The sequence below is a fragment of the Diabrotica virgifera genome, chromosome 2 (assembly GCF_917563875.1).
Source record: "Diabrotica virgifera virgifera chromosome 2, PGI_DIABVI_V3a".
Lineage (NCBI taxonomy): Eukaryota > Metazoa > Arthropoda > Insecta > Coleoptera > Chrysomelidae > Diabrotica > Diabrotica virgifera.
The window spans coordinates 15,447,540-15,474,303 of NC_065444.1; the positions used below are offsets into that span (position 1 = coordinate 15,447,540).

Sequence of the window (26,764 nt, forward strand, 5' to 3'; positions counted from 1 at the left end):
ACTTATACTCATTGTCTTCCAATTGTAATACTTGGACTGTACTTGTATCTTTATTCTTTTAAATACAATTTAATTAACAAAACAGAATTTTTGTGAAAAAGTTAAAAATTGGTATATAATATGAAAAAAGTAGGAAACACAGTAACAATAAACTTAACTAGTCATCATCGCTTTCAAAGCAGAAAGCAGTTATCTGGTTCGTCGGGTTCTTCCTGAATATTATCCCGAGTGGCTTGATCTGGGATTTGTTGTCTTTCCCGTTGTTGATGAGGCAAATTTCTGTAGAAGTTGTGATGGATGAGAGGCTATTAAGGGAGGATTATTAAGGGATCTAGAGCTCTTTAAAGATGGCGTCTTGTGATTAGTTTTTTTAAAATACCTCCAGAACGCTACTATTTAAAAAAAACGAAAACTTGTATGTCTATTTATTCTCCAGAGATAAATCGATTCCATCTATTGAAAATTTATAGTAGTGGTCATAGGCGTCGGTTTTGGGCAGGGCAACGGTTATTTTATCGTATAACTTTTGTTAGTAAAAAAGATATCACAAATTATGAGTTATTCTATTACTAAAAGTTACTCTTATTTTAAGTCGGTAAAATACACTGTATTCTATAAAAATCGATATGAAAATATTTCGTTTTTTGAATTTGAAAAAAATGTTCAGAAAAAAAACTAAGTATTTAGAATAACGAAAACTGGTTCGTTTATTTATTTTCCAGATATTAATCGATTTCATAAATTCCGAATTTCTAGTACCCATCATAGGCGTCCTTTTTGTGTAGATCAACGGTTATGGTATCGCACAACTTTTTTGTTTTGAATTTTTAAGCAATTTTGACACTATAGATTATTAAATTATGAGCTATTCTAGTACTAAAAGTTACTCTTGGTTTAAATCGGTAAAATACACCGTTTTATTTTGAAAATATTTTTCAAATTTTTCTCAAATTCAAAAAACGAAAAGTTTTCAAATTGATTTTTCTAGACAACGGTGCGTCTTAGCGACTTTCATTAAGAGTACCTTTTAGTACTAGAACACCTCACAATTTGCTATTACAGTATCAGAAATGCTTAAATATTAACGACAAAAAAGTTATACGATAAAATATCCCTTGCCCTACCCAAAACGGATGCCTATGAAAGGTACTAGAAATTTGAAACTGATGCAATCGATTTATCTCTGGAAGATAAATAAGAGTACCAGTATTCGTTTTTCTGAATAGAAGCGTTCTAGAGGTATTTTAAAAAAACTAATTACAATACTCCATCTTTAAAGAGCTCTAGCTCCCTTAGGAAGCGTTTTCGGACTAGATGAATTGAGTTCAATTGTCTTAAAATTATCTGAGGAATCTTCGGTCTTCGTTTGTCGGGATATTTTCTGAACGCCCTGTATGACAAACACTTATTTAAAGGCCAAGGGATATAAGCATACTTATATCTAATGGTTGCCAAATGATAAACAATCTATTTTCAGGATATAAGTGAAATATTCATATATGTCACTACTGGTTTTAAGTTCACTTGTATCCTTTGTCCACAACATTAAAATGGGTATTGATTATCTATTTCTGTACTTATCTCCAACTTGACCAAAATTGCACTTATATCCCTTGGCTTCTAGACGCCTCATTTGTACTCCGATTTTCAAGATTCTTGCATCAGTTGGTAGGTGCATGTATTGGAATCGTTTGTTAGTATACCGATAGCAAAAAAGTGCTTAAATGGCAATATACAGGGGTGAATGGAAGCGTTGTATTTTCGCCTAACTTTAAAAAATTCTGTGGAAATTTGAAGAGCTAGTTTTGTTTCATAGTCCTTTCGTATTATCCCGAAGGTTTTCTTCTGGTGTTCCTCCTATTTTCTATTTTTTTTGCCATCTATTTTCAGGCATTATAATATATTTTGAATTAATTAAAAAAAGCTGCCACGTCTATGATGATTCCTAATGAATATTTATATGAAGAATCAAATATACCCAGTGGCAAAAGCACATACTTATATGGGAAGCACATATAAAGAATTGCGGAAGGGAAGTCATTATCACTATATGGATAAAGGACATTGAAAACAAAATTTAACAATATAAACATCCCTAACTGAAAAAGAAAGGTTAGACACCAATACATTTACTGTACATAGTTACATTATTCTTGCGTTTATACGCTAATAACACGCTGCCTCCTTCCATTTGAACTATATTCTCATATTTGAAGTTAATTTTATTATCATTGATTTTTAGAACACTTTAAAATGGCTAATTAAAAAGTAATCAATTCTTACAAGGTTGTCACTCACCGTAAAGATGTGAACAGAATTTTATATCCAATCTCCATAATTAAAACTTGATGTGGTTTTTTAATGTTATTGTTATTGTTGTCTCTTTTTAATAATATGTATTTATATAATTGTTGTTATACCATGTTGCTCAAATTATTTGGTGTTAAAATATTTGATTTTGAGTTTGTCATCACTTATGTTCATAATAATAAATTTTCTCTGATTGATACACAAATTACGTATAAAGGCACGTCTCCACAAGGTACGCGCTCCGCACTCCTTCAACTGCTCCGATTGGTGGATACGTTCGAGCTCCCAGACCGTGCAGCAGTGCGCGCTCCGCCTCAGAGCTCAAATCGGTGGCGGTTTATATGTAGAGAAGCGCATGCTGTATCGATTGGAGCAGTTGCAGGGAGCGCGGACGTCATGAGGTTCGCGAATATAGTGGATACGTGCCTTAATACTAGAATGCCTCGGATACCCCAGGAAAAAGAATCAGAGCATAAACATCGAAAAATTACTGGACGCTATTTTTTAACTGAACTTTAAAGGCACGCATGCGCGGGGATAACTAAATGGATACCTACGGCATGTGCTACTCTACATATAAACCGCCACCAATTGGAGCGCTGAGGCGGAGCGCGCACCGTTGCACGGTCCGGGAGCTCGAACGTATGCACTATATATGTATGTTCCAAATCATGACTTATAGTTCATTTACCTCGCTGTTTTCGTTTACCGTAGATTTCGTTCAATATCCGAATATTGTATTGTATTGTATAATTTCTGTGTTTTTGGGAAGTTAGTCTTCTTCTTCCTTTTTGTGAGGTGGCTTTAAAGCCTGTTTCTTCTTCAATCTTAGCCTCCTAAATTGTTTAAATTATCGCACCATCTTTTTCTTGGTCTGCCAATACTTCTTCGTCCATTTGGTGACTTATCTCATGTTATTCATGCTATCCTATCCTCTGCCGTTCTACTAATGTGTTCGTTCTACTCCTGTTTCCGTTTTGTCACCCATCCATTTATGTCTTCTACATTGCATGATCTTCATATGTTTTCGCTTATCTCCCGATCCAACAGACTTTTCCCTGATATTCATCGAAGTATTTTTATCTCTGTTGTTTCTAGTAGTCGTCTCGTTTTAGATGTGTCAGGTCTTGTCTCGCCGTGTATGGCAATATAGATCTAATTGCTGCTTTATAGATTCTTGCTTTTGTGTCTTGTCTTAGGTGTTTGTTCTTCCAGATTGTGTCCTTAAGAGATCCCGCTGCTTTACTTGCTTTTAAGCTTTGTTGTCGTACTTCCTCTTCAACATCTCCGTAACTGGTTATGTCTATTCCCAGATATCTGAAGGAGTTCTTGAAGGCAAGTTAGTCATTTTTAAAAGTGTATGGGAGCTAGCCTTTGGCAATGGATAGGACTGACTGGCGTAATAGACTTGGGAAGGCCGAGACTCTTTCATAGGTCTGTAGCACCATTGATGATGATGATGATGGACCTTACTACTAAACCCCCGTCATTGGAGCGTCAAAATTTTCTGTCGGGTTTGAGCTCCGCCAGCTTCTTGGGGGATTGTTTCCAGTCCCAAACTAACTTTGACTCACAAGTAAATGACTTTATAGGACCTTTAAGGCAGCTTGACTATTTGATGAAATAAAGACTTTTGCCCTACGAGTGTCTCGAGTTAGATATTTTTGGGTACTAATGTCTATGGGCTATATTTCTGTCTGAAAGATAGTTAGGGCGTTTCCAAGAGATTCGGATAGTTTCAAATTGGGTCCAGTAACTCCCACTAGTGTCCTTTAATCTATCTTAGATCCATCCGTATAGACGGAGAGGCAGTGCTGAAAAATCTATTTGAACTTACTAAAGCTAGATTTTTCACAGTTGATTACTGTGAGTGTGTAGAGAAACATACTGCGGTCAGTCAAGCGAAACGTAGAACAGGGATTACTGAGAGGGTATCAAAGTTGCATTCCTACGAAGGTAATTATTTCCATTTACTAAGGCTGAAAATCAGTACACACATTCTAAATTAAATATAAATAAAAGTTATTATAGCCGGTCAGCTGTATGACGGGACAGAGCCGGTCGGTCGGCCCCAATAGTCGATTGAGGAAATGAAGCATTTTGGCTCGCAATTTTTTCGTCCAGCACGGATTTACTTGAAATTTTCACAGAAGATAGGAAATAGTCCAAGGATCATTTTCTATCTCATGCCGCTATCATATGCTAAAACCTTGGGGGTGTTTGCCACCCCATCAATTTTTTATTACATTTTATCCATGTAATTCGATGGAAAATGTGATTCAAAGAAAAAAATATTTTTTACATTTTCTTCGTAAAACTAATATTTTTCGAGTTATTCTCGCTTAAAAATAACAGTTTTTCGACGAAGAGGGTTTTTTGAGAATACCACGAAAAATATTCTATACATTTTTGGCGACAAAAAGTTTCTTCAAAAATGATTTTGTAGCATTTTTAAAGAGCTATAAGACTGTGTAAATTAAATTCCGTAAGATCCCTTAGTTTTTAAATGGTGCGGGTTTTAAGGGCTCGAATAAGGGGGTGTTTGCTGGTAAATATAGGTTTAAACAGCTATAACTGGCTAACTGTTTACTACAAGGAAAATCTATGCAAAGGGTAATTTTAGTCATTAGAAAAGCTACAATTTAGTAATTTTTAATTTTTTTTGTATCTTCAGTATTTCCGGAGATATTTTGAAGTAAAAGGTAAAAAATACCAAATTGTAAAAAATCAATTTTTGTTTAAACTCCAATTTTTCCAAAATTAAGCATTTTAAATAGATCAAACCCCTTGAGTGTATTTATAATATAAATATAAAAGGAACTACAGAAAGGTGAAGACCAATTTTGAATTAGGAAGGTAGTTAGGGGGTTGTATTCACTGATTTTTTTATTATTTTTTTGAAAGGTCAAATTGTATACTTGAAAAAAGATTAGTTAAGTTTTCCTCGAAAAATGCAAATTTTTCCCATTATTTGGCTTTGAATATTTTAAATTATGCATTTGAAAAAAAAGCTAACCTTTAATATGCCGTATCTCGGTTTGTATTGGTCTTAAAGATATTATAGGAAAAGACTTTGATTTTTGTTACTAAAAGATACAAATTCGATATCTACAGTTTTTTTTATTAAATGCATATTTTTCGAGGTATTCTCAAAAAACCTTCTAAAAAAGTCGATTTTTTCGCCGAAAAACTGTTATTATCAAGCGCGAATAGCCCGAAAAATATTAGTTTTACAAAAAACATGTAAAAAACATTTTTTTCTTAGAATCACTTTTTCCATCGAATTACATGGTTAAAATGTAATAAAAAATTCCCACCTCCGAGATGGGGTGCAACCGCCCCAAGGTTTTAGCGTATGATAGCGGCATGATATATAAAATGATCCTTGGACTATTCCCTACCTTCTGTAAAAATGTCAAGTAAATCCATGCAGAACGAAAAAATTGCGAGCCAAAATGCTTCATTTACTCAATCGACTATTGCGGCCGACCGACCGGCTCTGTCCCGTCATACAGCTGACCGACTATAATAACTTTTATTTATATTTAATTTAGAACGTGTGTACTGATTTTCAGCCTTAGTAAATGGAAATAATTACCTTCGTAGGAGAGCAACTTTGATACCCTCTCAGTAACCCCTGTTCTACGTTTCGCTTGACCGACCGCAGTATGTTTCTCTACACACTCACAGTAATCAACTGTGAAAAATCTAGCTTTAGTAAATTCAAATAGATTTTTCAGCGCTGCCTCTTGGTCTAGTACGAGTGAACTTTCTTCTTACAGTTTCGGTTCAACTACTTCACCCATTTGGTGGTTTTTTATGACCACCTCAAATGGTGTTTTGAAGTCGAATTTAACTGGCATGACATCTGTCGGCCTGTCCTTAGAATTCAATGGAATTTCTACCAAGATTTTTAGGTGGCCTACTAGATATCCAGGTTTCGTTATGTTCCGTTGATAAATTTTGTAAAAATTTCTATTTTAAAACAATATGTGTAACTGCTACATTAAGGCTATATATTTTAGTATGAAATTAGTACTGCTCTTGTTAGCCATCCAGTTATACACAGCCTCTGGAACAGTCGGCAGATGTGGTTACGACTTTCTGGTTAACTGCTTCTGTGGTCATCAAATATACGACCGAGAATTACTCTTCGTAGTTAACTGCACCGGACATGGTTTTACCGATACTAGCATGCTGCGGGAACTACCTGAGGAAACTGAGATGTTGATCTTCACGGGAAATCACATTGGGACACTGCCCAGTAATGTTTTCGGCGAAGGAAGAAATATGACCAAACTTAGGTAATTTTTGCAATTATTTTATATTTTAGTTAAATTTCTGATTGTATTTTGAGAATGTTGATATTACAATGTTATCTGAAACCTGTTACCAAATCAAACACTATATTGTTCATAGAGGGTATAGAATTTATATCAAAAGAGATAGTTCAGAAAGGCAATATCAAGTAGAATTAATGTCCAACGGAGAACCTAAAATAGCACCATAGACCAGGGCGCATCTGTAAAAATATTAGTACATTTGGATATTGAGAGGTGACTCATATTTTTTTTGCAGAAATTGCTTGAAAATAACTCATATAATAATATTTAAATTATCCTCCCACTCAAAAAGATTCGGAATATTGTTTAAATAGTCAAGGAAAAAATTTAAAAATTGTCACTCGTGTTGCAAAATAGCAATAATTGCGAAAAAACCATAAAAAAACAAGTATTCGAATTTTACGTTTTTCAGCCATTTATATTACACATAGGACCTTCATATTTCACCCAGAAAAACTTTATAATATGATAAAACAATACTGTAAATTTCGTTAAGATCGGTTGAATAGATTTTGCAAAATAAATTTTGCAATCCAGCTTTCTCAAAAAAAATTCAATTTTTCAAAATGTTGCAGGACTGACTATTAAAGCAGACAGCAAGTTGAATTTTTTTACATATAGAAGAATACTGTACCTTTAATTTTAAATTTTCAAAATTAAAATCGGTTAACTACCACGACGTCAGGAATTTTTTTAAACAAACATTAATTTTTGGTGCTACGCGCAGTACAGCGGATACGTTTGCTCTGATTGGGCAATCCAATGACCTTTGATAATGATTGATACATTTTAATTTTTAGTACATTTCGATATAAATAAATAAATTTGTTTATTGCAAAATAAAAATACATACTCTGTCCTTTGAAATAACACATTTTTAGCAAAAACTTTCTTCTTTGTTCATATATTTTAACTTAGAGAAAAAAAAGTTTATTATTTTTAAACATATGTAATTGTTTAAACAATATTTCACAAACAATAATCAAATTAGTTTGATTTTAGTGGAATTAAAATATTAAAATACAATAAAATATGGAGTAAGAAAATAATATATTAGATAAAGATTGGAAGAAATTTTGGTGGAAATCAACTTGTGTGAATCGAAGACCGCTGTCCTGTGCGTAGCACCAAAAATTAATGTTTCTTTAAAAAAAGAATGTGTGTGTACTTTGTACGCACGTAAGAAGTTACACTTCTATTATATAATTTCAAAGAAATAAATATAAACAGGTTATTTGTATTTTATTTAAATATTAAAGTAACTTTCTTACCTACCTAAAAAAACGAATATGAATCGTCAGGGATTTGAACCCGGGACCTCTCGATCTTCGGTCAGACGCTCGACCACTGAACTATATCCCTTTGCTTTGACAGGTTACAAGATTTCTCATACATACTGACAAATTTAATAGACCAAGTGAAGTATACAAAAATACTTTAAATATACTTACTATTATTATAAAGTATCTTATTCCCGAGGAAGACAAATCCAAAGACACAAAAATTATAATAAATAATACATTTACTAAACACACTAATATATCCTTTTAATGACTTATTTGCGCTGGCAGCGCTGATACATACATATCTTGAAAGATTAGCACCGAACTACATACTGCCTGTGTGCGCATGCGCCCGGCATTATAAAATTTCACTCTCGATTGTAAAGATGTATAGCTTCAAAAATTTCTGACGCCGTGGTAGTTAACCAATTTTAATTTTGCAAATTACAAATGAAAATTTCTATATGTAAAAGAAATTTCAACTTGCTATCTGCTTTATTTTCAATCCTGCAACATTTTGAAAAAAAAAATTAATTTTTTTTGCGAAAGCTGGATTGCAAAATTTATTTTGAAAAACCTATTAAACCGATCTTAATGAAATTTTCAGTATTGTTTTACTATAATGATTTTCTGGGTAAAATATGAAGGTCCTATGTGTAGCATATATGGTTGAAAAACATAAAATGCGAATACTTGTATTTTTATGGTTTTTTCGCAATTATTACTATTTTGCAACAAGGGTGACAATTTTTAAAATTCTTAACTAATCCTATATTGTAGGAAATTTTTTTTTTTTTTTTTTTTTTTTTTTTTTTTTTATTTAATGGCATAGACATTAGTCATTCAGCCAGTTGCAATAAACAATATACAATCCTATCCCTAATACAAAATTAAACAGAAACAATATAGTAATACAATAAATAATACAATACAACAATAATACAATAAAAACAATAATGGAACTCTGATAAAGTGATAAAACATTTATGACAAAAAAAAAGATGCAAATCTGAACTTAAATCATAAAAAATATCATGCCAGCGTACAAATCTTATAGGACCGTGCGTGTATCTGACAAGAAAGCTATAATAATATTGTATATTTGTTGTGAGCCTGTAGCCAGCAAAGACTGCATATTGAATGGTGCATGCATATCAAGTTTAATTAAATTTTTATAGAGAGAGTTTGAATGCTGTTGAAACTTAGTACATTCAAAAAAGATATGATCAAGATCACCCTGCTTTCCGCAATGTTTGCAATTATTGTCTTCAATCACATTTATTTTATATAAATGACTTGGATAGCAAGCATGCCCAAAACGTAGTCGATTTATAGTTGTTATATATTTACGTGGAGCTTTAAAACTCTTAAACCAGGTACTTTGTGGAATCACTGGTTGTAAAGTGGTGTATCTTGTGGGGTTTGTTAAGCAATAAAGATTCCATTGATCTTTCCATATCGATAGTTGGTTTCTTTTAAAAATAGTAATAACATCTGATACACATAAAGAATATGACAATAAAGTGCCTGATGTTATACTGGATTTAGCTAAGTAGTCTACATACTCATTATCTTTGAGTCCAATATGTGCCTTAACCCAAATAAATTTTATATTGAAGCCAGAGTCTTCTAACTGCTTTAACATATCCTTTATTAAAAATATGTAAGGATTACTAAATGTTTTGGGCAAAAAAGTATTTTTGATATTCTGTAAAACTGATAGGCAGTCTGAAAGAATTAACGTTTTTTTAGTATAAGAGTTTTTAATATATTTCAACGCTTCGAGTATGACCAATGATTCCGCAGAGAAAATTGAAAACTCATTGGGAAGTTTGTACTTGAATTCGAAACCTCCTGAGGGTAAAAAATAAGCACAGCCAGATCCTTCTCTTGATTTAGATGCATCTGTGTATATAACTGTTGCATCACTGTAGCAGTTCAAAATAGATTTCAGGATACTGTTGCTGATTATGTTGTTTTCGTTGTATGTGGGTATTATTACATCAGTTTTATGGAAGAGAGCAAAGTAGTCTAAGTTTTTGTCTACTGTGTTTAATTCATTTGAAAAAATAGGATTGTTCTGTAATGCAGTACATAAAGGCGGAGATGGTTTTTTAATCCAATACTTGTGAGTAAGATCTGATTCGTTAAGATGACATATACTGGAAAATAATTCGAAATTTGTAGTGTATGCTTTAAGTACCCATTTTTCGCTTAGTAAATTTCTTCTAATCTCTAAAGGAGGCTCAGAAGCTTCAACATGTATTGGTTGTATAGGAGTAGATCTCATAGCACCTAAACAGATTCTCAAGGCAGAATTTTGGAAAATGTCAATTTTTCTTAAAAGGTTTTTGGAAGCAGAACCGTAGAGAGTAGCACCATAATCTATAATGGATCGTATATAAGCTCTATAAAACAATAAAGATGTTTCAACATCGCAGCCCCACCACACTCTAGTTGTCATTCTAAGGAAATTAATACCTTTGCTACATCTATCCAGCATATATTGTATGTGTGGTTTCCAAGTTAGTTTTTTGTCCAGAATGAGTCCCAGATATTTGACATTATTTTTAAATGTAAAAGATTGATCACTAAGTAATACATCTTGGTTTATAGGAAGATTGTGTCTTGTAAAGACAGATACTGCTGATTTGTTAATTGATAAATTTAAGCCGTTCTCTAAGAACCATGGAAAGAGGGAACTACAAACTGTACTTAGGTTTTGCATACCGTTTTCATATTTCTTGCTTTCCATATAGACACAAAAGTCGTCTGCATATTGTATGATTTTAAATGGGATGTTGTTTATTTGCATCTTATGTATATCAGAGGTGTACAGATTAAATAAAATTGGTGATAATACTGAGCCTTGTGGTATACCGTAATAATTATGTCGAGGTCCTATTAGTTTGTTATTATGATCTCTGATGTAAATTACCCTATCTGTATAGAAACCGATTATTGTGTTAACGAAAGCAATTGGCATATGAAAAAAATTTACCATTTTATGTTTTAAGGTTGATAAACAAACTGAGTCATAAGCTCCTTCAATATCTAAGAATAGTGCTGCTAAGTAGTTATTTTTAGTTAAGTTATTCTGTACATCTACAACAAGTGTTGTTAAAGCGTCTAGAGTTCCAAAACCTCTTTTGTAACCAAACTGGTTTACTGGAAGTAAATTCTCTTTTTGTAACCACCAATCTAATCTAAATTTTATAAGCCTTTCTAAAGTTTTAAAAATACAAGACAGTAAGGATATTGGTCTATATGAACTTACGATGTTTGGGTCTTTTCCGGGTTTAAGGATAGGAACAACTAAGATGTCTTTGAAAGAATCAATAACTATATTTTTTTGGATGATATCATTGAAGACATTTAAAAGAAGTTTTTTAGCAACATCTGGTAGGTTGATTAACATGGGGTATTTTATATGATCGATACCAGGAGAAGTATTTATGCGGTTTTTAAGGGCAAAATCTAATTCGGTTTCAGTAAATGGTTTTAACAGGAAGTGATTATTTGAATGATGACTTTGTGTAGATCGTGTAGGTGAATTTTGAGCAAAAGGAGGACATACTTTATTAAAAAAGTCGTCCAATAGATTATCATTGAAGGGTTTTATACTAATAGATGCTTTTCGATTCATTTTGTTGGCCTGTGACCATATCTCCTTAGAGGAGGTATTTTTGCATAAATTAGAACACCATTTAATCCAACTAGCTTTGGATTTTTGTTTCAACTGCTTTTTAGTATGAGCAGTAACTTTCTGACAATTTAGATAATTATCAAGGCTTGGTGAACGTTTATACAATGCTAATGCTTCTTTTCTGTCATTGATTATCAGATCGCATTCTGGGTCCCACCATGGTGGAGGCGATCGATTTTTAGATTTAAAAATTTTGTATTGAGGAATAGACCTAATTGCAGCATCATTAATGCAATCTATTAGAAAACTATAATTTTGATAAGTATTGAAAGAGTTATTGTAGTTGGAAAACATGTTTTCAATTAAGGATGTATACAGGGACCAATTGGCTTTCTTGATATTCCATTTGCTTTTTGGATAAATTATTTCTTGTGAGGTGTTGGTTATTGAAAAATTCATAGTTATAGCAAAATGATTCGAGCCTAAGGTGTCAGATAAAACTGACCAAGTAAATTTACTGGCTATATTAGCTGTGCAGAGTGAAATGTCAATCATAGATTTTTGAGTACCATATCTAGGAAGATATGTAGGTTCTCCATTATTCAAAATTACAAGATCTAGGTCTTCGATACTGCTAACAATTTGGTTACCAACTGGATCATTACGCAGTGAGCCCCATAGTGAGTGATGAGCATTCATATCTCCGCCAATTAAAAAAGGTGATTTGATTTGTGAGAAGATATTTATCCAATCGTTTTTGGATGTACTAATATTTGGAGGTCTATATATAGATAAAAAACTTAGTTCTATTGTGTTACATTTAACGATAGCACCGCAAACTAAAATTCCCTCATTAAAATTGTTTCTAATATTTATTTCACGAAATGGTATAGTTGTTTTAATTAAAATTGCAACACCTGCATACCCGTCATATCTATCTTGGCGAATTACATTATAACCTTTAAATGTATAATTTTGATTTGGTTTGAACCAGGTTTCACTTAATAATACAATATCAATATTTTCAGTTATTAAAAAATGAATTAAACTATTTTTATTCGAAACAACGGATCTACCGTTCCATTGCAAAATTTTTAATGATTTAAGTTCTGGGAACATGTTATTTATGAGTGATATCCTCTAAAATCGTTTTTATACCATGGTAAATACTATCTTGACTCATAGTTTTTATATCATCTACAGTTTGAATATTTGTAATCAAATTAAAAATATAATTGGAAATGAGTGTTTCCAATACTCTCTGATCTGATTTGTTTTGACAAATTGGGGGTTTTAAATTAGCAGGAAGGGGTTTGGAGGGCCCAAAATTAAAAGGGAACATGGGTGAATTGTTTTGTGATTGATTTGGTGATATTTTTCGTTTTTTAGCTATATTATAGTGGCTTGAGGAGGGTTGGGATTGGGATGTATTATTTGAAATGTTTTGATTTTTATGTGTGGTAGTAGAAGGGGATGATTTTTTTGAAGATGTTGGGAGGGGAGGAAAACTGTCTTCGATATTGTCTAGTGTGGAATATCTATTCTGAATAAACAATCCCGAGAAGGACGATTCACAGTAATTTTTTGCCTCGATAAAGGAAATTTTTTGCTCAATCATCACGTTCTTTATCTTCTTTTGATCTTCGTATTTTGGACACTTCTTGGATATGGAAACATGATCTTTACTATCACAATGTATGCATTGAACATCATTATCTTGACATGTATGATCTTCATTTTTGATTTTTCCACATTTTATGCAATGTGCTTGTGGACTGCGACACTGCTTGGAAATATGTCCAAATCTTAAGCAATTGTAACACTGTGTTACTTTGCCAATGTAGGTTTCAACAGGAAAAAATACACTATTTATTGAAATGTAGCTAGGAAGAATATTCCTTTCGAAGGTGACTATCATTGTCCTTTTGGGTACATAGTTAGTTTTTCCATCGGTGTCAACTTTTCTGTAAGTTCTTTTAAAGGCTATTATGGGGGAGGGAGATTTACTATTATCTAACAAATACTTTTCATCGTATTGAGTATCAATATCTCTTATTAGGCCTCTAATTTCTAGTAAATGGTTAGGGACATATGCTACTAAGTTTTGGTCTTTTAATTTTATATTTTTAACCAAATTATTTGCATCTACGATTGACCTTAACAAAACTTTAATTCTGTTTTTTCCAATGGCTTTTATTTCAATAATATTAGTAATGTTCAATTTTTTATGCAAGATGTCCGCAACAGTAAGTGGATGTAAACGGCCAATATCCTGATTGTTTGATTTTTCTATATATACATAAACGTTATTAAAATTGTACTTATCTGATGCAACGTTGAACAATTTTTTCTCTACAACTTTTTGCGGAGGTGGGATTTGTTGTGTCGGCACTTTAATAAAATCTCTGGTTTTAGTTGTAATTTTCGCAGTAGAATCATCCAAATTTTCGATTAAACTTGATTCAATAATATCCATTTCACTATTCTCACTAGCACCTGAAAAGTTTTCACCTAATGGTGTCCCTGGGGAAAAAGCTTCCCCCATTGGGGGTCGCTTATAGCACTGTTTATCGCACTCAATTAATATCAGTTTTTAAATCACACCAAGTGTCCTTTTTTCTACTAATTAACTCGCTAAATAATTAATTTTAATAAGAGCAGATTTTAATGGGCACTGTCAGTTTGACGTTTTGCGTGACAATTGTAGGAAATTTAATTACGAAACTTTTATGTTAGTGCATCTTTTTTCGGAAGTGAACACTTTTAAAGTTATAATAAAAAAACCAAGAAAAAATCGAATTTTTCCTTTATTTTTTGATATTTTGATTATTTAAACAAAGTTCCGGACCTTTTTGAGTGGGAGGATAATTCAATTATTATTATATGAGTTAAGTCCAAGCAATTTCTGCAAAAAAATATGAGTCACCTCTCAACGTCCATCTCAAAACAGATGCGCCCTGGACTACCAAGTAAGCCGATGATACGTTAGTAATCGTAGACTAGCTCGGTTTCTGAAGAATTGCAGGTTCTGATGAATCAGATTGTAGGTGGTAGCGACGAGACTTACTTTAAATATCAAAAAGATAAAATTCATGATCATTGCAAGGACACAAGAAGAGATATTACAGATTAGGGACGAACTCGTTCAAAAGGAGGACAGATACATACTTGGAAACAATCGTAACCGAAAACAACGAGTATACATAGAAGATCAGGTGGAGTATAGGAAAAGCCCGATCATCATTCAATAAAATATGAGAAAAGCAATGATCTGAGTCAAATCACAAACCACAAATCTTTTCAGGGTATCAGTGTGCAAAGCACATATTGCCATGATGGTCGCCAACATTCGAAACTGATAGGCACTACAAAAAAAAATGATCTGAGCCTGTAACTCAGTGTTCGAATACTGTGTTATGTATTTTCTGTATTATTATATGGAATGGAGGCTTGGACGCTAAAACAGGATATAAGTAACAGAATAGAAGCGTTTGAGATGTGGATCATAGAAAAATTTTAAAAATAAGTTGGGCCGAAAATGTTACGAACAACGACGTTTTTAAAAAGAATGAACAAGCAAAAGGAGTTATTAAATACAATTAAAATAATAAAACTGCAGTATCTGGACCATGTTATGAGAAGTGAGAGATATGTGTTGCTGCAGATAATTATACAAGGAAATATACTAGAAAAAAGAAGTATAGGACGATGACTTATATCCTGGCTAAACAATTTTAGACAATGGTACAATTTTAACTCAGTTGAGCTGTTTAGAGCAGCAGAAACAAAGGGAAAGATAGCCATAATGATATCCAACCAAGAAGAAGACGTTACCTAGAGGAGAAATATGTGGTAGATGGATTGGGCGACGAGGTTCAATGTGATGGCCAGCTCTGTCACCGGACATCACACCATCAGATTTTTTTCTGTGAGGGTACTTAAAATCCATACATTTTTTTATCTTATGGACTTTTGGCTAGCATTGCTTATATTTTAATAATGGTTTTAATAATACTCTCATTATAGGATCATTGATATGAGCAACAATGGAATACAGGACGTTAAAGGAAAAGCCTTCCACCACGTTGTAAACGTCACCCGTCTAATTTTAAATCACAACAATATCTCCATTTCCGACCAATACGACAAGAATTACCACCACCCCAGAGTGTTTTCGAATTTTTTTAACTTAGAGGAACTGCACCTCACCAATGCGTTTGCTGATAATACTGATGCCGCTCTTGCTGATGATCTACATGATATATTCGTAAACAGTAACCTTACGAAGTTGTACAAACTGCATCTAGAACAGAATGAAATCAAGAACTTCAAAGATGATCGGGTGTTCTGTGATTTGCCTAATATACATGACATTCATTTAGGTAAGTATGAATCTTTTGTATTATTTATTCTTCTTCTTAAGGTGCATGTCTCTTTCCAAATACCTTGCCCTAAAGAATGAGTTGTAACGAGTCATATCTGTACGCATTCCTCATAACATTCGCCAAGATATTCTAGTTTGCGCTCGATGGTGTTAATTATCTCTCATTCCTTGTTCATTCTACATAGGACCTCAACATTAGTCACTCGATCCACCCGTGTTATTTATAAGAGGTAGAAATTTTCATCCTCATGTATCAGGTATCCTCTTCTTTCGGTGCCATATTAGGTCCCCCCAAAGTTGGCAATTACATTGGCGAGTTGTTCACAGTCTTCAGCCAACCGAATTCGTTGTTCAGCACTGCGTATTCCTGTCCAATCGCGAATGTTCTTGAGCCATGACACCTGCTTCCTTCCAATTCATCTGCGGCTCTCGATTTTACCTTTCATGATAAGCTGATGGATTCTGCACCTCTCTCGTCTAAGAACATGCCCTACCAGCAACCTAAAGCCACGTTTTGCTTTGTACCTTGCTTATTTTGATAATGACAGTTTTTTACTGCCCATTTGGTCATCATACCACTGATGCAAATGTAGTTGTTCGTTTCGCAACCATTTTATTAATCCTACGTCTGGTTTTAAACCCCACATCTTCCCATAAGTGTGTCTGGTTATCATTAACTTAGTCTCCTGGTTGCTCGTTCTATCTGCTGATTCCAAATAATCATCGAGTCTAATATTACCCCAAGGTACTAGATCACCAGATTTAGGTTTGTACCATTCAGCTTAGAGGAACCAATCCTTCTAGATTCCTGTTGATGGTATGATTCTGGTGTTTTTATTGATATATTTTTATATTGTGTGTAAGCGACTTGTGTCTAACGCGTTGAAACATTTTCTTTTTAAATTTAATAATAATTTTGCTGCTTTTTGTTTTCGTATTCCTACTGTTCTCTTTATTTTGGTCCTTCGATCCGGATGAGCTTAATTCTATTAGTTTTATATAAGCTTATTTTGCACCAATTAAAAATCTTATAAGCCTCAGTAAACGTCAGCCATATTGTCAATCATTCTACTTATATTGTTGATATTTCACTTGGTTCCTTTGATTACAAATATCGTTAATTTATTTTCAGGCGACAACAATATTCCTAGTGTGAACTTCAACATAACGTGTCTTCCAAAGCTACGCTACCTGGACCTAGAACGCAACAACATAACCAAGTTCTCTCAGCAAGATTTAGACAACTTCGACAAACTGGCGTTTCCTTACAGGACTACACAAAATCTGACAATAGACATCGATGGAAACCCTTTCAGATGCGACAATGCAGTGAAGAACCTTTACAACTGGTTGCACAGAACCAACGTAAAGGTCAGAGACGTAGACATTTTGCAATGTCACCAAACTAAATATGGTACCAAATATATAATAAATTTGAAAAATTTGGCTGAGTCAAAGAATGCCAAAATATCGCAGGCGTTGACGATTCTTTTGGTGATACTTGTTTTAATTTTGTTGTCGCTGTTAAGCGCTTACGTATACTTGAAGAGAGAAAATATGAAGGGAAAATTGAGTCCCTTATTCGAAGCTGTTACTAGAAAAGTTCATTATAACAAAATTGAGTCACAAGATGTCTGAGTTTAATCTTAGCTTATTTTCGAATTTTTTAATGTGTGATATAGAACTTAAAGTTTGTTCAGATAATTTTTGATAAAAGACACCTCAATGGACATTTTCTTATAAAGTGTGTTTCAAACAAGACAAACAAAAGACAATATTTAATATCAGTGATGGTCAAAATATTTAACACATTGTCTGCCATCTTGGTCTGTAATGCCACTGAAATGTTACTTACTGTAGCACCACGTCGGTATTATGGCAAAATATTTGCCAGCTTCAGTGTCGGTGTGTTTGCAGTGTATTTTTGTTTTTTTTTTTGTTGGGTTGGTTATTGGGTCCTGTTTTAGTTGTCCGTCACCTCTTCAGGATGTGGTTTGTTTTTTTGTTGTTGTTGGTACTGGGTTCGTCGAGTGGTATCTGGTGGTATCGACGTCTCTGTTGCGGATTGGATGTTGTGTCTGCTGAGGAGGCCGTCTTCAGAACTTGATCAGAGGAGAAAGCCTGGTTGCTGAAACGGTTCTTTTCAGAAATTTTATTTGTTTTAAATGAATTTGGCTGAATTTACTGGTTTAGAAATTTGGAAATGATGAAAGATGTAATGAATTTGAGGCATGTTGAGGGCAGCTGTGGCTGTATTCTCTCTATGGACAATGGACAGGTATTATTTTGCAGTGAGATCGGAAAATCACAGAAAACCGTGAGCTATGTGTCTATTTATTTGATAAAAAAGTGGAGTTGCCTCCAGGATGTTGATGTATTCATCAAGGAGTTCGTTACTGTCGGAGGCCAGCAATTCTGTTGAGAGGAAAGGTAGTTTGTATTTTAGATGTCTGAAGAATACATTGCCAAAGGATGAGCAGTTAGTTTTAAGGACCTTTCGGGCTCTGAAGTTTTGGAGATTGCTTGTTTTTATTGTGTAACTCCTTCTCAAAGAGGTGTTCCTCTCAATTATGCACTGGATATTTGATAGTTGATAAGTAAGGGCAGAAGAGTTGTCTCCAGGATATCGATGTATTCATCATGGAGTTCGTTACTATCGGAGGCCAGCAATTCTGTTGAGAGGAAGGGTAGTGCGTATTTGAGATGTCTGATGAATACATTGCCAAAGGATGAGCAGTTAGTTTTAAGGACGTTTCGCGCTCTGAAGTTTTGGCCATTGATTGTTTTTACTGTGTACCTCTTGCTCAGAAAGGTGATCCTCTCAATTATGCACTGGGTGTTCGATAGTTGATAAATAAGGGCAAAAGTGTATTAGTTTCGTTTGTAGTTTACTTTACGCAGTATACCCCTTTCCAACCCCAGCAGTGATTGTGTTAAGGAGCGACTGAGCAAGGCATATACATATGTTAGCCTTGTATTCAATCACCGGCCTAATTAATCTCCAGAGTATGAGGAAGATCCTTGCTTTAAGGCTTTTAATTAGCCTCTTCAAGGAGTGGGCGCCATCTTGAGACTGAGGCTAATCAATCTGAGTCATCTTGAGTTGACTAATTTTGTAAATGTTGGGTGGAAAACGCGGCCAAGGTCGAGAATAAGGCGACTCTATTTTGTTGGTTGACTCCTGATTGGTTGGTTGATTTTGTTTACAACGTCTGCAGGCTAGCTGTGTCTTGTTCCTGACGTATGATACATATTGTTGTGTAATCGGATTGGGAAACCACAAGAAACCAATCTTCCTTTTTCCTTTACTGTGACTGATGAGACTCTTAAGGAGTATAGGAGGAGACACACTCTACAGGGTCTATGGAGTAGGAAACATGGATATAAGGATAGTTGTTGCACGAGTTGGATTTTTTAAGCACGCAAACCAAGAAACCCATATGACAGGCAATGTGTTAAAAGCCAAAAATAATATGGCTACAATTAAACATCTGATTGTTATTTACGTAGATAAACAGTGGTTTTAAAAATGTGTTATATAGAGGTATTTACATGATGTCCAAATTATATCTAAGGCTGTGGTCTCCAATAAACGCCGTACGCTGCCTACACTGTCACGCAGTAGTTTGCGTATGTATGCTTTATACAATAAATAACGAATACGGTCTCCATTGGATGTCGAACGCAATGTATGTGTTACCGTTAAAATCCGATTTCAGTTAAAACCCGAATTTACTAGGAAAAACTAGTTTTAACTATGCGCTTTAGACAATTCTAGTTTTAACTAGTCAAAACTAGATTTGACTGCTATACATTCAGTTAAAACTAGAAATCCCGAACGGATTTCACTTGAGTAGTTTATGCTAGTTCAATGTAGTTTTTTTGGAATTACTGGCGAATACCAGTTAAAATTGTTGCAAGAGACAAGATGTATTACGGCTTGTTCGGGGTAGTGTTAATGACGAAGGTGGACGGTCGGTAGCAAGGTAGTGTGTGAAACTGTTGATTGCTTTGCATCGTTTTTATTGGTTATATTACACCACTGTGTATTGATCACCATTAGTGATAATATCGAAGATCAGATTGAGAGCAGAGATATAAGAACGTGAAAAGAACGTGTTTTGGTAATGATTTTACAAATGGAAGAGACTGAAAAAAGAAAGTCACTACAATGTTGTGACCAAGAGTATATAATAAATTAATGGTCGAAGTACAAGACGCGGAACTGTCTGTCAAGAAAACACCATTACAAAATCGAAGACTAAAATGATTTAGAATTGTTGAAGTTGGCGAAATAAAAAAGTTAGCTTCTAAAATTGATCCCATTAAATATTATGTACCTGTCGAAAATATTTTTGGCATAATTGAAGCAGCCCATGTTGCTATTTTTCATGAAAATCGGGATAGGTTGAAGACTGAAACCTCCAGGAAATAGGCAAATATAACTTTTTATTGATTTGATCAATACTTTTATACCAGTGTGTAAAAACTGCCAACGAAAGAAGAGTAAACATATAAAAACGAACAGAGGTCTTGTGTCCAAACCTATATTGCATTCAGAAATGGATAGTCGCTGTCAGGTAGATTTGATCGATATGCAATCACAAGAAAATCGCATATCAACTACTCTAAATGAAATCCGGTCGCGATTTCTAGTTTTAACTGAATTTAGCAGTCAAATCTAGTTTTGACTAGTTAAAACTAGAATTGTCTAAAGCGCTTAGTTAAAACTAGTTTTTCCTAGTAAATTCGGGTTTTAACTGAAATCGGGTTTTAACGGTAACATATGTATATCTGCTATGAGCGACTTCAAATGTTGGAAGCAGCGTCTTTAGTTATTCTCGAGCATTGCAACGTACGGCTGGTACAGGTACTTAGCGAAATGAGTAAAACAAGTAGCAAACAAGAAAAAGATGAGTTGCTTATCAACAAGTTGAAATATCGCACTTGACTGATAACGAAAACGATGGGAATATTGTTGCCGGCGATCGACAAATGCTGTACCCAATCTACGGCATTTATTGGTGACCACAGATGACTCTGGACGCGACCTACGGTGTTCATCGATAATCATGGCCTATGTTTTGTATTGACTACGTTAAGTTGCCGGTGACTGGCAAAGGCTGTATGCAGCGTCTGGCTTTACGCTGTACGTAACCTACGCTACGGCATTTATTGGAGACCACCAGCTAAGATAAAATTATATCTAACTAAGCAGTTAAAAGAAACATAACATTATTTTTGAATAGCTCTAAAAGGACGGTTTTAAACCATGGTTCGAATAAAATGGCTCTATGAAGCTATTTTTGAGTCGACTGTATTTGACGTTTATTCTCTGTTGTTATTGTATTTTTACGTTAGATACACATACGAGCAACAGTTTGTGCTTCTTAAGACATTCCATTATTCCCTTTACAAAAACTCAAATATAAAATGGAAAATATTTTGTGTTGATATAGTTTTAGTCGCGCTAACAAAATGCCAAAAATAACTGTGAGCTTGTCCTAATGTTAATTAGTCTAGGCGCCAAATAGAGGTCACCGTGTCATTTTTAATTCTGATGGACAAACTCAACGGTTTCTTATGGATTTTGAGCTGCTGATTACGAATTTCGAGGGGGGATTTCGATCCGAATGGTCAAAAAATTGTTATAAACAATTTAATTGTTTATAAGGCTCTGGCTCATAAACTAAAAGAGATAAAAAAATGTTTCAAATAAAATTTGTTCCCTAATAAAAAACGAGGAAACAACCGTTTACTAAACTTAAATCCGACAATTAGAACTCAAGATATTGTAAAATTAGTGCACAATGCAAATTGCAAAATAAGTATTTTTCGAAGCTTTACCGATCGTAACTCGGCTTCTACGCATGACAATGAGCCTTGTAAGGTGTCCTTTTAAAGCTTAATTAAGAGGCTTCCAAACAAAGTTTGTTAAATTATTTGATCTTCATTTGTTTTACAGTTATACCCGTTTTAAGTTATAATTTTCTTAAAAAATTGTACATTAATTTGTTTATAAAGGTTTCAAGCAAACTTTAGCTATAAACATTTATACTTTAATTAATAATAATGATAAAACAACTCAAAAGGAACAATTTGAGCTTACGAAAATGTTCGTAAGTTTATTTTTGGCTAAGATGTCGATATTTTAATGGCGCGCTATGAGGCGCAAGATTGACTCACAGTCAAGTAAGTATGTATTCTTCGACGCTTTATCGATCGTAACTCGGCTTCTACGCATGAAAATGAGCCAATATGTGATATCCATATAAAAATGGATCGAGTTCTTTTGCAGCATCATCATTGCATATAAAACGAGCATTTATGATGTGGCGGCATACACACAATTGACGGGCCTTGATGATGCTGCAAAAGAACTAGATCCACTTTATATGGATATCATATAGATAATTAGACTCTGAAGTCTCAAAAAGTTTTAGTTTTACTGCCTACAAGAACAGACTTGTACCACCATGTAACTGTTAAAATTTCGCTAAGAACTTATGCAGATGTAAAAAAGCTGATATTCCCTGTATGCAGATTTGCAGATGCATGAAAAAAATGTTTGTAAAAATAGTATTAATAAATAATTTCAACTTACTTTTTAGTTATATTTCTGAAATATTAGTTTTTAATGTTTTTTTCTCATTTAGTGCAAAAAATAGAAGACAATGTAAATAGAATGAAAGAGGTACAGTATGATGATTTAATTATAAGAATTATTTGATAAAATTTTATTAGGATCTTCAAAAATGAAAAATGAAGATAACGTATGTATACATAGAAATTATAATTTGCATCGAGAAGTTAGCGCATGAACCTTTACGCGGTGAGCCGATCTTGCGCCTCATAGCGCGCGCCATTAAAATATCAACATCTTGGCCAAAAATAGACTTACGAACATTTTCATATCCTCAAATTGTTCCTTTTGAGTTTTTCTATCATTATTGTTCATTAAAGTATAAATGTTTATAGCTTAAATTTGTTTAAAACCCTTATAAACAAATGAATGTACAATATTTTTAAGAAAATTGTAACTTCAAACGGGTATAACTGTAAAACAAATGAAGATCAAGTAATTTGACAAACTTTGTTTGAAAGCCTGTTAATTAAGCTTTAAAACGACACCTTCTAAGACTTACTTTCCTGCGTAGAAGCCGAGTTACGATCGATAAAGCTTCGAAAAATACTTATTTTGCAATTTGCATTGTGCACTAATTTTACAATATCTTGAGTTCTAATTATTAGATTTAAGTTTCGTAAACGGTTTTTTCTTCGTTTTTTATTAAGGAACAAATTTTGTTTGAAACATTTTTTTTATCTCTTTTAGTTTATGAGCGAGAGCCTTATAAACAATTTATAAACAATTAAATTGTTTATAACAATTTTTTGACTACTCGGATCGACATCCCCCCTCGAAATTCGTAATCAGCAGCCAAAAGTCCATAAGAAACTGTTGAGTTTGTCCATCAGAATTGAATATGACACGGTGACCCCTCTGGCGCCTAGACTAAATGTACTGATTAAATAAATAGAATTGTAGGTGATAATAGGCAGTGGAAATTAATAAATAAGTTTTAGCAATTACGCAATTATGATGGTGCTTTAATATATTTTTAAGGTATATATTTTTTACTTTTGGATATTTTACTTATAGTTGTAAATAATGTTTGTACATACTTATATTTTAATAAAACGTACTTTATTTAGAATGTGTTTAGTATCATTATCATAATAAGTTGTGCTACAGCCACTGTTGAGTCTTGACTTTCCTCAGTCTATTTGGCAAATCGTTTCTTTCTGTCCATTGCCAACCGTTACCAATTTGCTGCACAAATTTTCCTTACCTCCTCGTCCACACCGTTCCTCCCTCTCACCAGTGGCGACGCGTGACTTTTTCTAAAGTGTTACCAAAACCAGATGCAAAAAATCTTATTTAAAAAAAAATTAAAGGCACTCGTGGGAGTGCCGACAGAAGTGAAAACTTCTTATAGTATATAAATTACGAGCTCAATGCTTTTATCCCATCCTAAAAGAAGTGCTATATCTATGTATATCATATACGATATACGCGATGCGTATGCCCTATGCTATTTTTGTGTATACATACACATAATTTATATATGTACAAAATTTATTTCAGCGAGGTGATGACGGTCGCAAATTCAATATTTTTTCCCCATCCAAGAAGTGCACAACGTCCCTAAAGGAATTTTCAATTAAAAAATTTATTTCGTCGAAGCGATAACGGTCGCTAATTTACTACTTTTTCCTCATCCAAAAAGTGCACAACGTCCCTCAAGAAGTTTTCACTTCAAATATTTATTTCGTCGAAACGATGATGGTCGCTAATTTAATACTTTTTTACATCGAAAAAGTGCACAAAGTCCCTAAATAAGTTTCATTTCAAATATTTATTTCGTCGAAGCGATTACGGCCCTAATTCAATACTTTTCTTCCATACAAAAAGTGCACAACGTCCCTATAAAAGTTTTCACTTAAAAAATTTATTCCGTCGAAGCGATGACGGTCGCTAATTTAATAATTTTTCCTTATCCAAATAGTGCAGAACGTCCCTCAAGAAGTTTTCACTTCAAAAATTTATTTCGTCGAAGCTATGAAGGTTCGCTAATATAATATTTTCCCCATACAAAAACGGCACAACATCCCTCAAGAAGTTTCCACTTCAAAAATTGATTTCATCGAAGCGATGACGGTCGCTAATTTAATACTTTTTTACATCGAAAAAGTGCACAACGTCCCTAGATAAGTTTCACTTCAAATATTTATTTCGTCGAAGCGATGACGGTCCCTAATTCAATACTTTTCCCCCATCCAAAAAGTGCACAACATCCCTAAAGAAGTTTTCATTTCAAAAATTTATTTCGTCGAAGCGATGAAGGTCGCTAATTTATATTTTTCCCCATCCAAAAAGTGCACAACGTCCCTCAAGAAGTTTCCACTTCAAAAATTGATTTCATCGAAGCGATGACGGTCGCCAATTTAATGCTTTTTTCCATCGGAAAAGTGCACAACGTCTCTAAAGAAGTTTCACTTCAAATATTTATCTCGTCGGAGCGATGACTGTCCATAATTCAATACTTTTCCCCCGTCCAAAAAGTGCACAACGTCCCTCAAGAAGTTTTCACTTCACGAATTTATTTCATCGAAGCGATGACGGTCGATAATTTAATACTTTTTTCCATCCAAAAAGAGCACAACGTCCATAAAGAAGTTTTTACTTCAAATGTTTATTTCGTCGAAGCGATGACGGTCGCTTATTTATTACTTTCTCCCCATCCAAATTTAATAATTTTTCCCCATCCAAAAAGTGCACAACGTCCCTAAAGAAGTTTTCACTTTAAAAATTTATTTTGCCGAAGCGATGACTGTCGCGATGACGTTCGCTAATTCAATACTTTTTCCCTATCTAAAAAGTGCACAACGTCCCTAAAGAAATTTTCACTTCAAAAATTTATTTTGTCGAAACGATGACGGTCGCTAATTTAATAATTTTCCCCATCCAAAAAGTGCACAACGACCCTCAAGAAGTTTCCACTTCAAAAATGTATTTCTTCGAAGCGATGATGGTCGCAAATTTAATACTTTTTCCCATCCAAAAAGTGCACAACGTCCCTAAAGAAGTTTTCACTTCAATACGTATACGTACAAAATTTATTTCGCCGAAGAGATGACGGTCGCGATGACGGTCGCGAAATAAATCCTTTTTCCCTATCGAAAAATAGGTTTTACATTTATTTTAAATTTAAATACTCCTATACAATTTATGTATAGATACACATAATGTAGATACGTACAAAATTTAGTTCGTCGAAGAGATGACGGTCGCGAAATAAATCTTTTTTCCCCATCTTAAAATAGGTTTTACATTTATTTTAAATTTAAATACTTCTATACAATTTATATATACAAACAAATAATATATAGCATAAGCGATGACGGTCGCGATGACGGTCGCGATTTCAATGCTTTTTCCCCTACCCAAAAATCGCACAACGTCCCTAAAGAAGTTTTCACTTCAAAAATGAAGATATGGCTAAATGTATATTATAGCTTCAATAATATCATTTTGTATATCACTTGAAACTCTCGAAAAAACAGTTGATGTTTCTAGATGTTGGCAAAATGTTTGATCATTTTTGGAAATTAATGTTAAAAATTCCCTGTAATTGCCTCGAATGTCAGAGCCGTCGCCCTCAAAATGACAACGAAACGCTAATTCTTGTTTGGCCAAAAAACATACGATATCTAGTATAAGTGATATAAGGATATACCTATCTATTTTTTTAACAAACTCATTATGTTTAGCAATACTTATTTGCTTTAAAAGCTTGGTTAAGAGAACTTTCAATTCTTGTTTTGCCAAGCGAAAAAATAGATTTTCAAATAATAATTTACCTATATGCGGAAAAGTGGTCTAGGATTGAATCTTAACTTGTGTTAAAATCTTTGCTCAATCGGATGTTATTTAGTGGTGCCCCCAACCACATTTGTGAATAGACGCTTTCTCTTGTTTAGTAAAAAATTCTGTTGTAATTTATTTAATCGGACTCATTTATATCGGCAATTCAGACATATATTTTACATTTTAAAGTAGAAGACTTTAAAATGATATTGCCAATATTTATGAGTTGCGTTCCTGGGACGACTTTACTGAAAGATAGTTCATTCGATTACATGAAATCAACCCCAACTCAAGAATATCCGTGGCAAAAAATCATAATATGTGATCTGTCTTTAAAAAGACAACCAAATGCAACGGTGACAGTAAAAT

The 26,764-nt window shown here is 33.7% G+C and overlaps 1 protein-coding gene across 1 annotated transcript in view; it reads left to right on the plus strand.

Annotated features, from left to right (window-relative positions):
* LOC114345355 (phospholipase A2 inhibitor) overlaps positions 1-23,681 on the plus strand; it is a 39,975-nt gene extending 16,294 nt beyond the window's left edge. Inside the window, exons 2-4 of the mRNA XM_050643422.1 lie at positions 6,336-6,614; positions 15,609-15,964; positions 17,099-23,681. Of these exons, the coding sequence (XP_050499379.1) occupies positions 6,336-6,614; positions 15,609-15,964; positions 17,099-17,604 (1,141 nt within the window). The 3' untranslated portion in view covers positions 17,605-23,681. The remainder of the gene's footprint in view (positions 1-6,335; positions 6,615-15,608; positions 15,965-17,098) is intronic.
* The last annotated feature ends 3,083 nt before the right edge of the window (positions 23,682-26,764 follow it).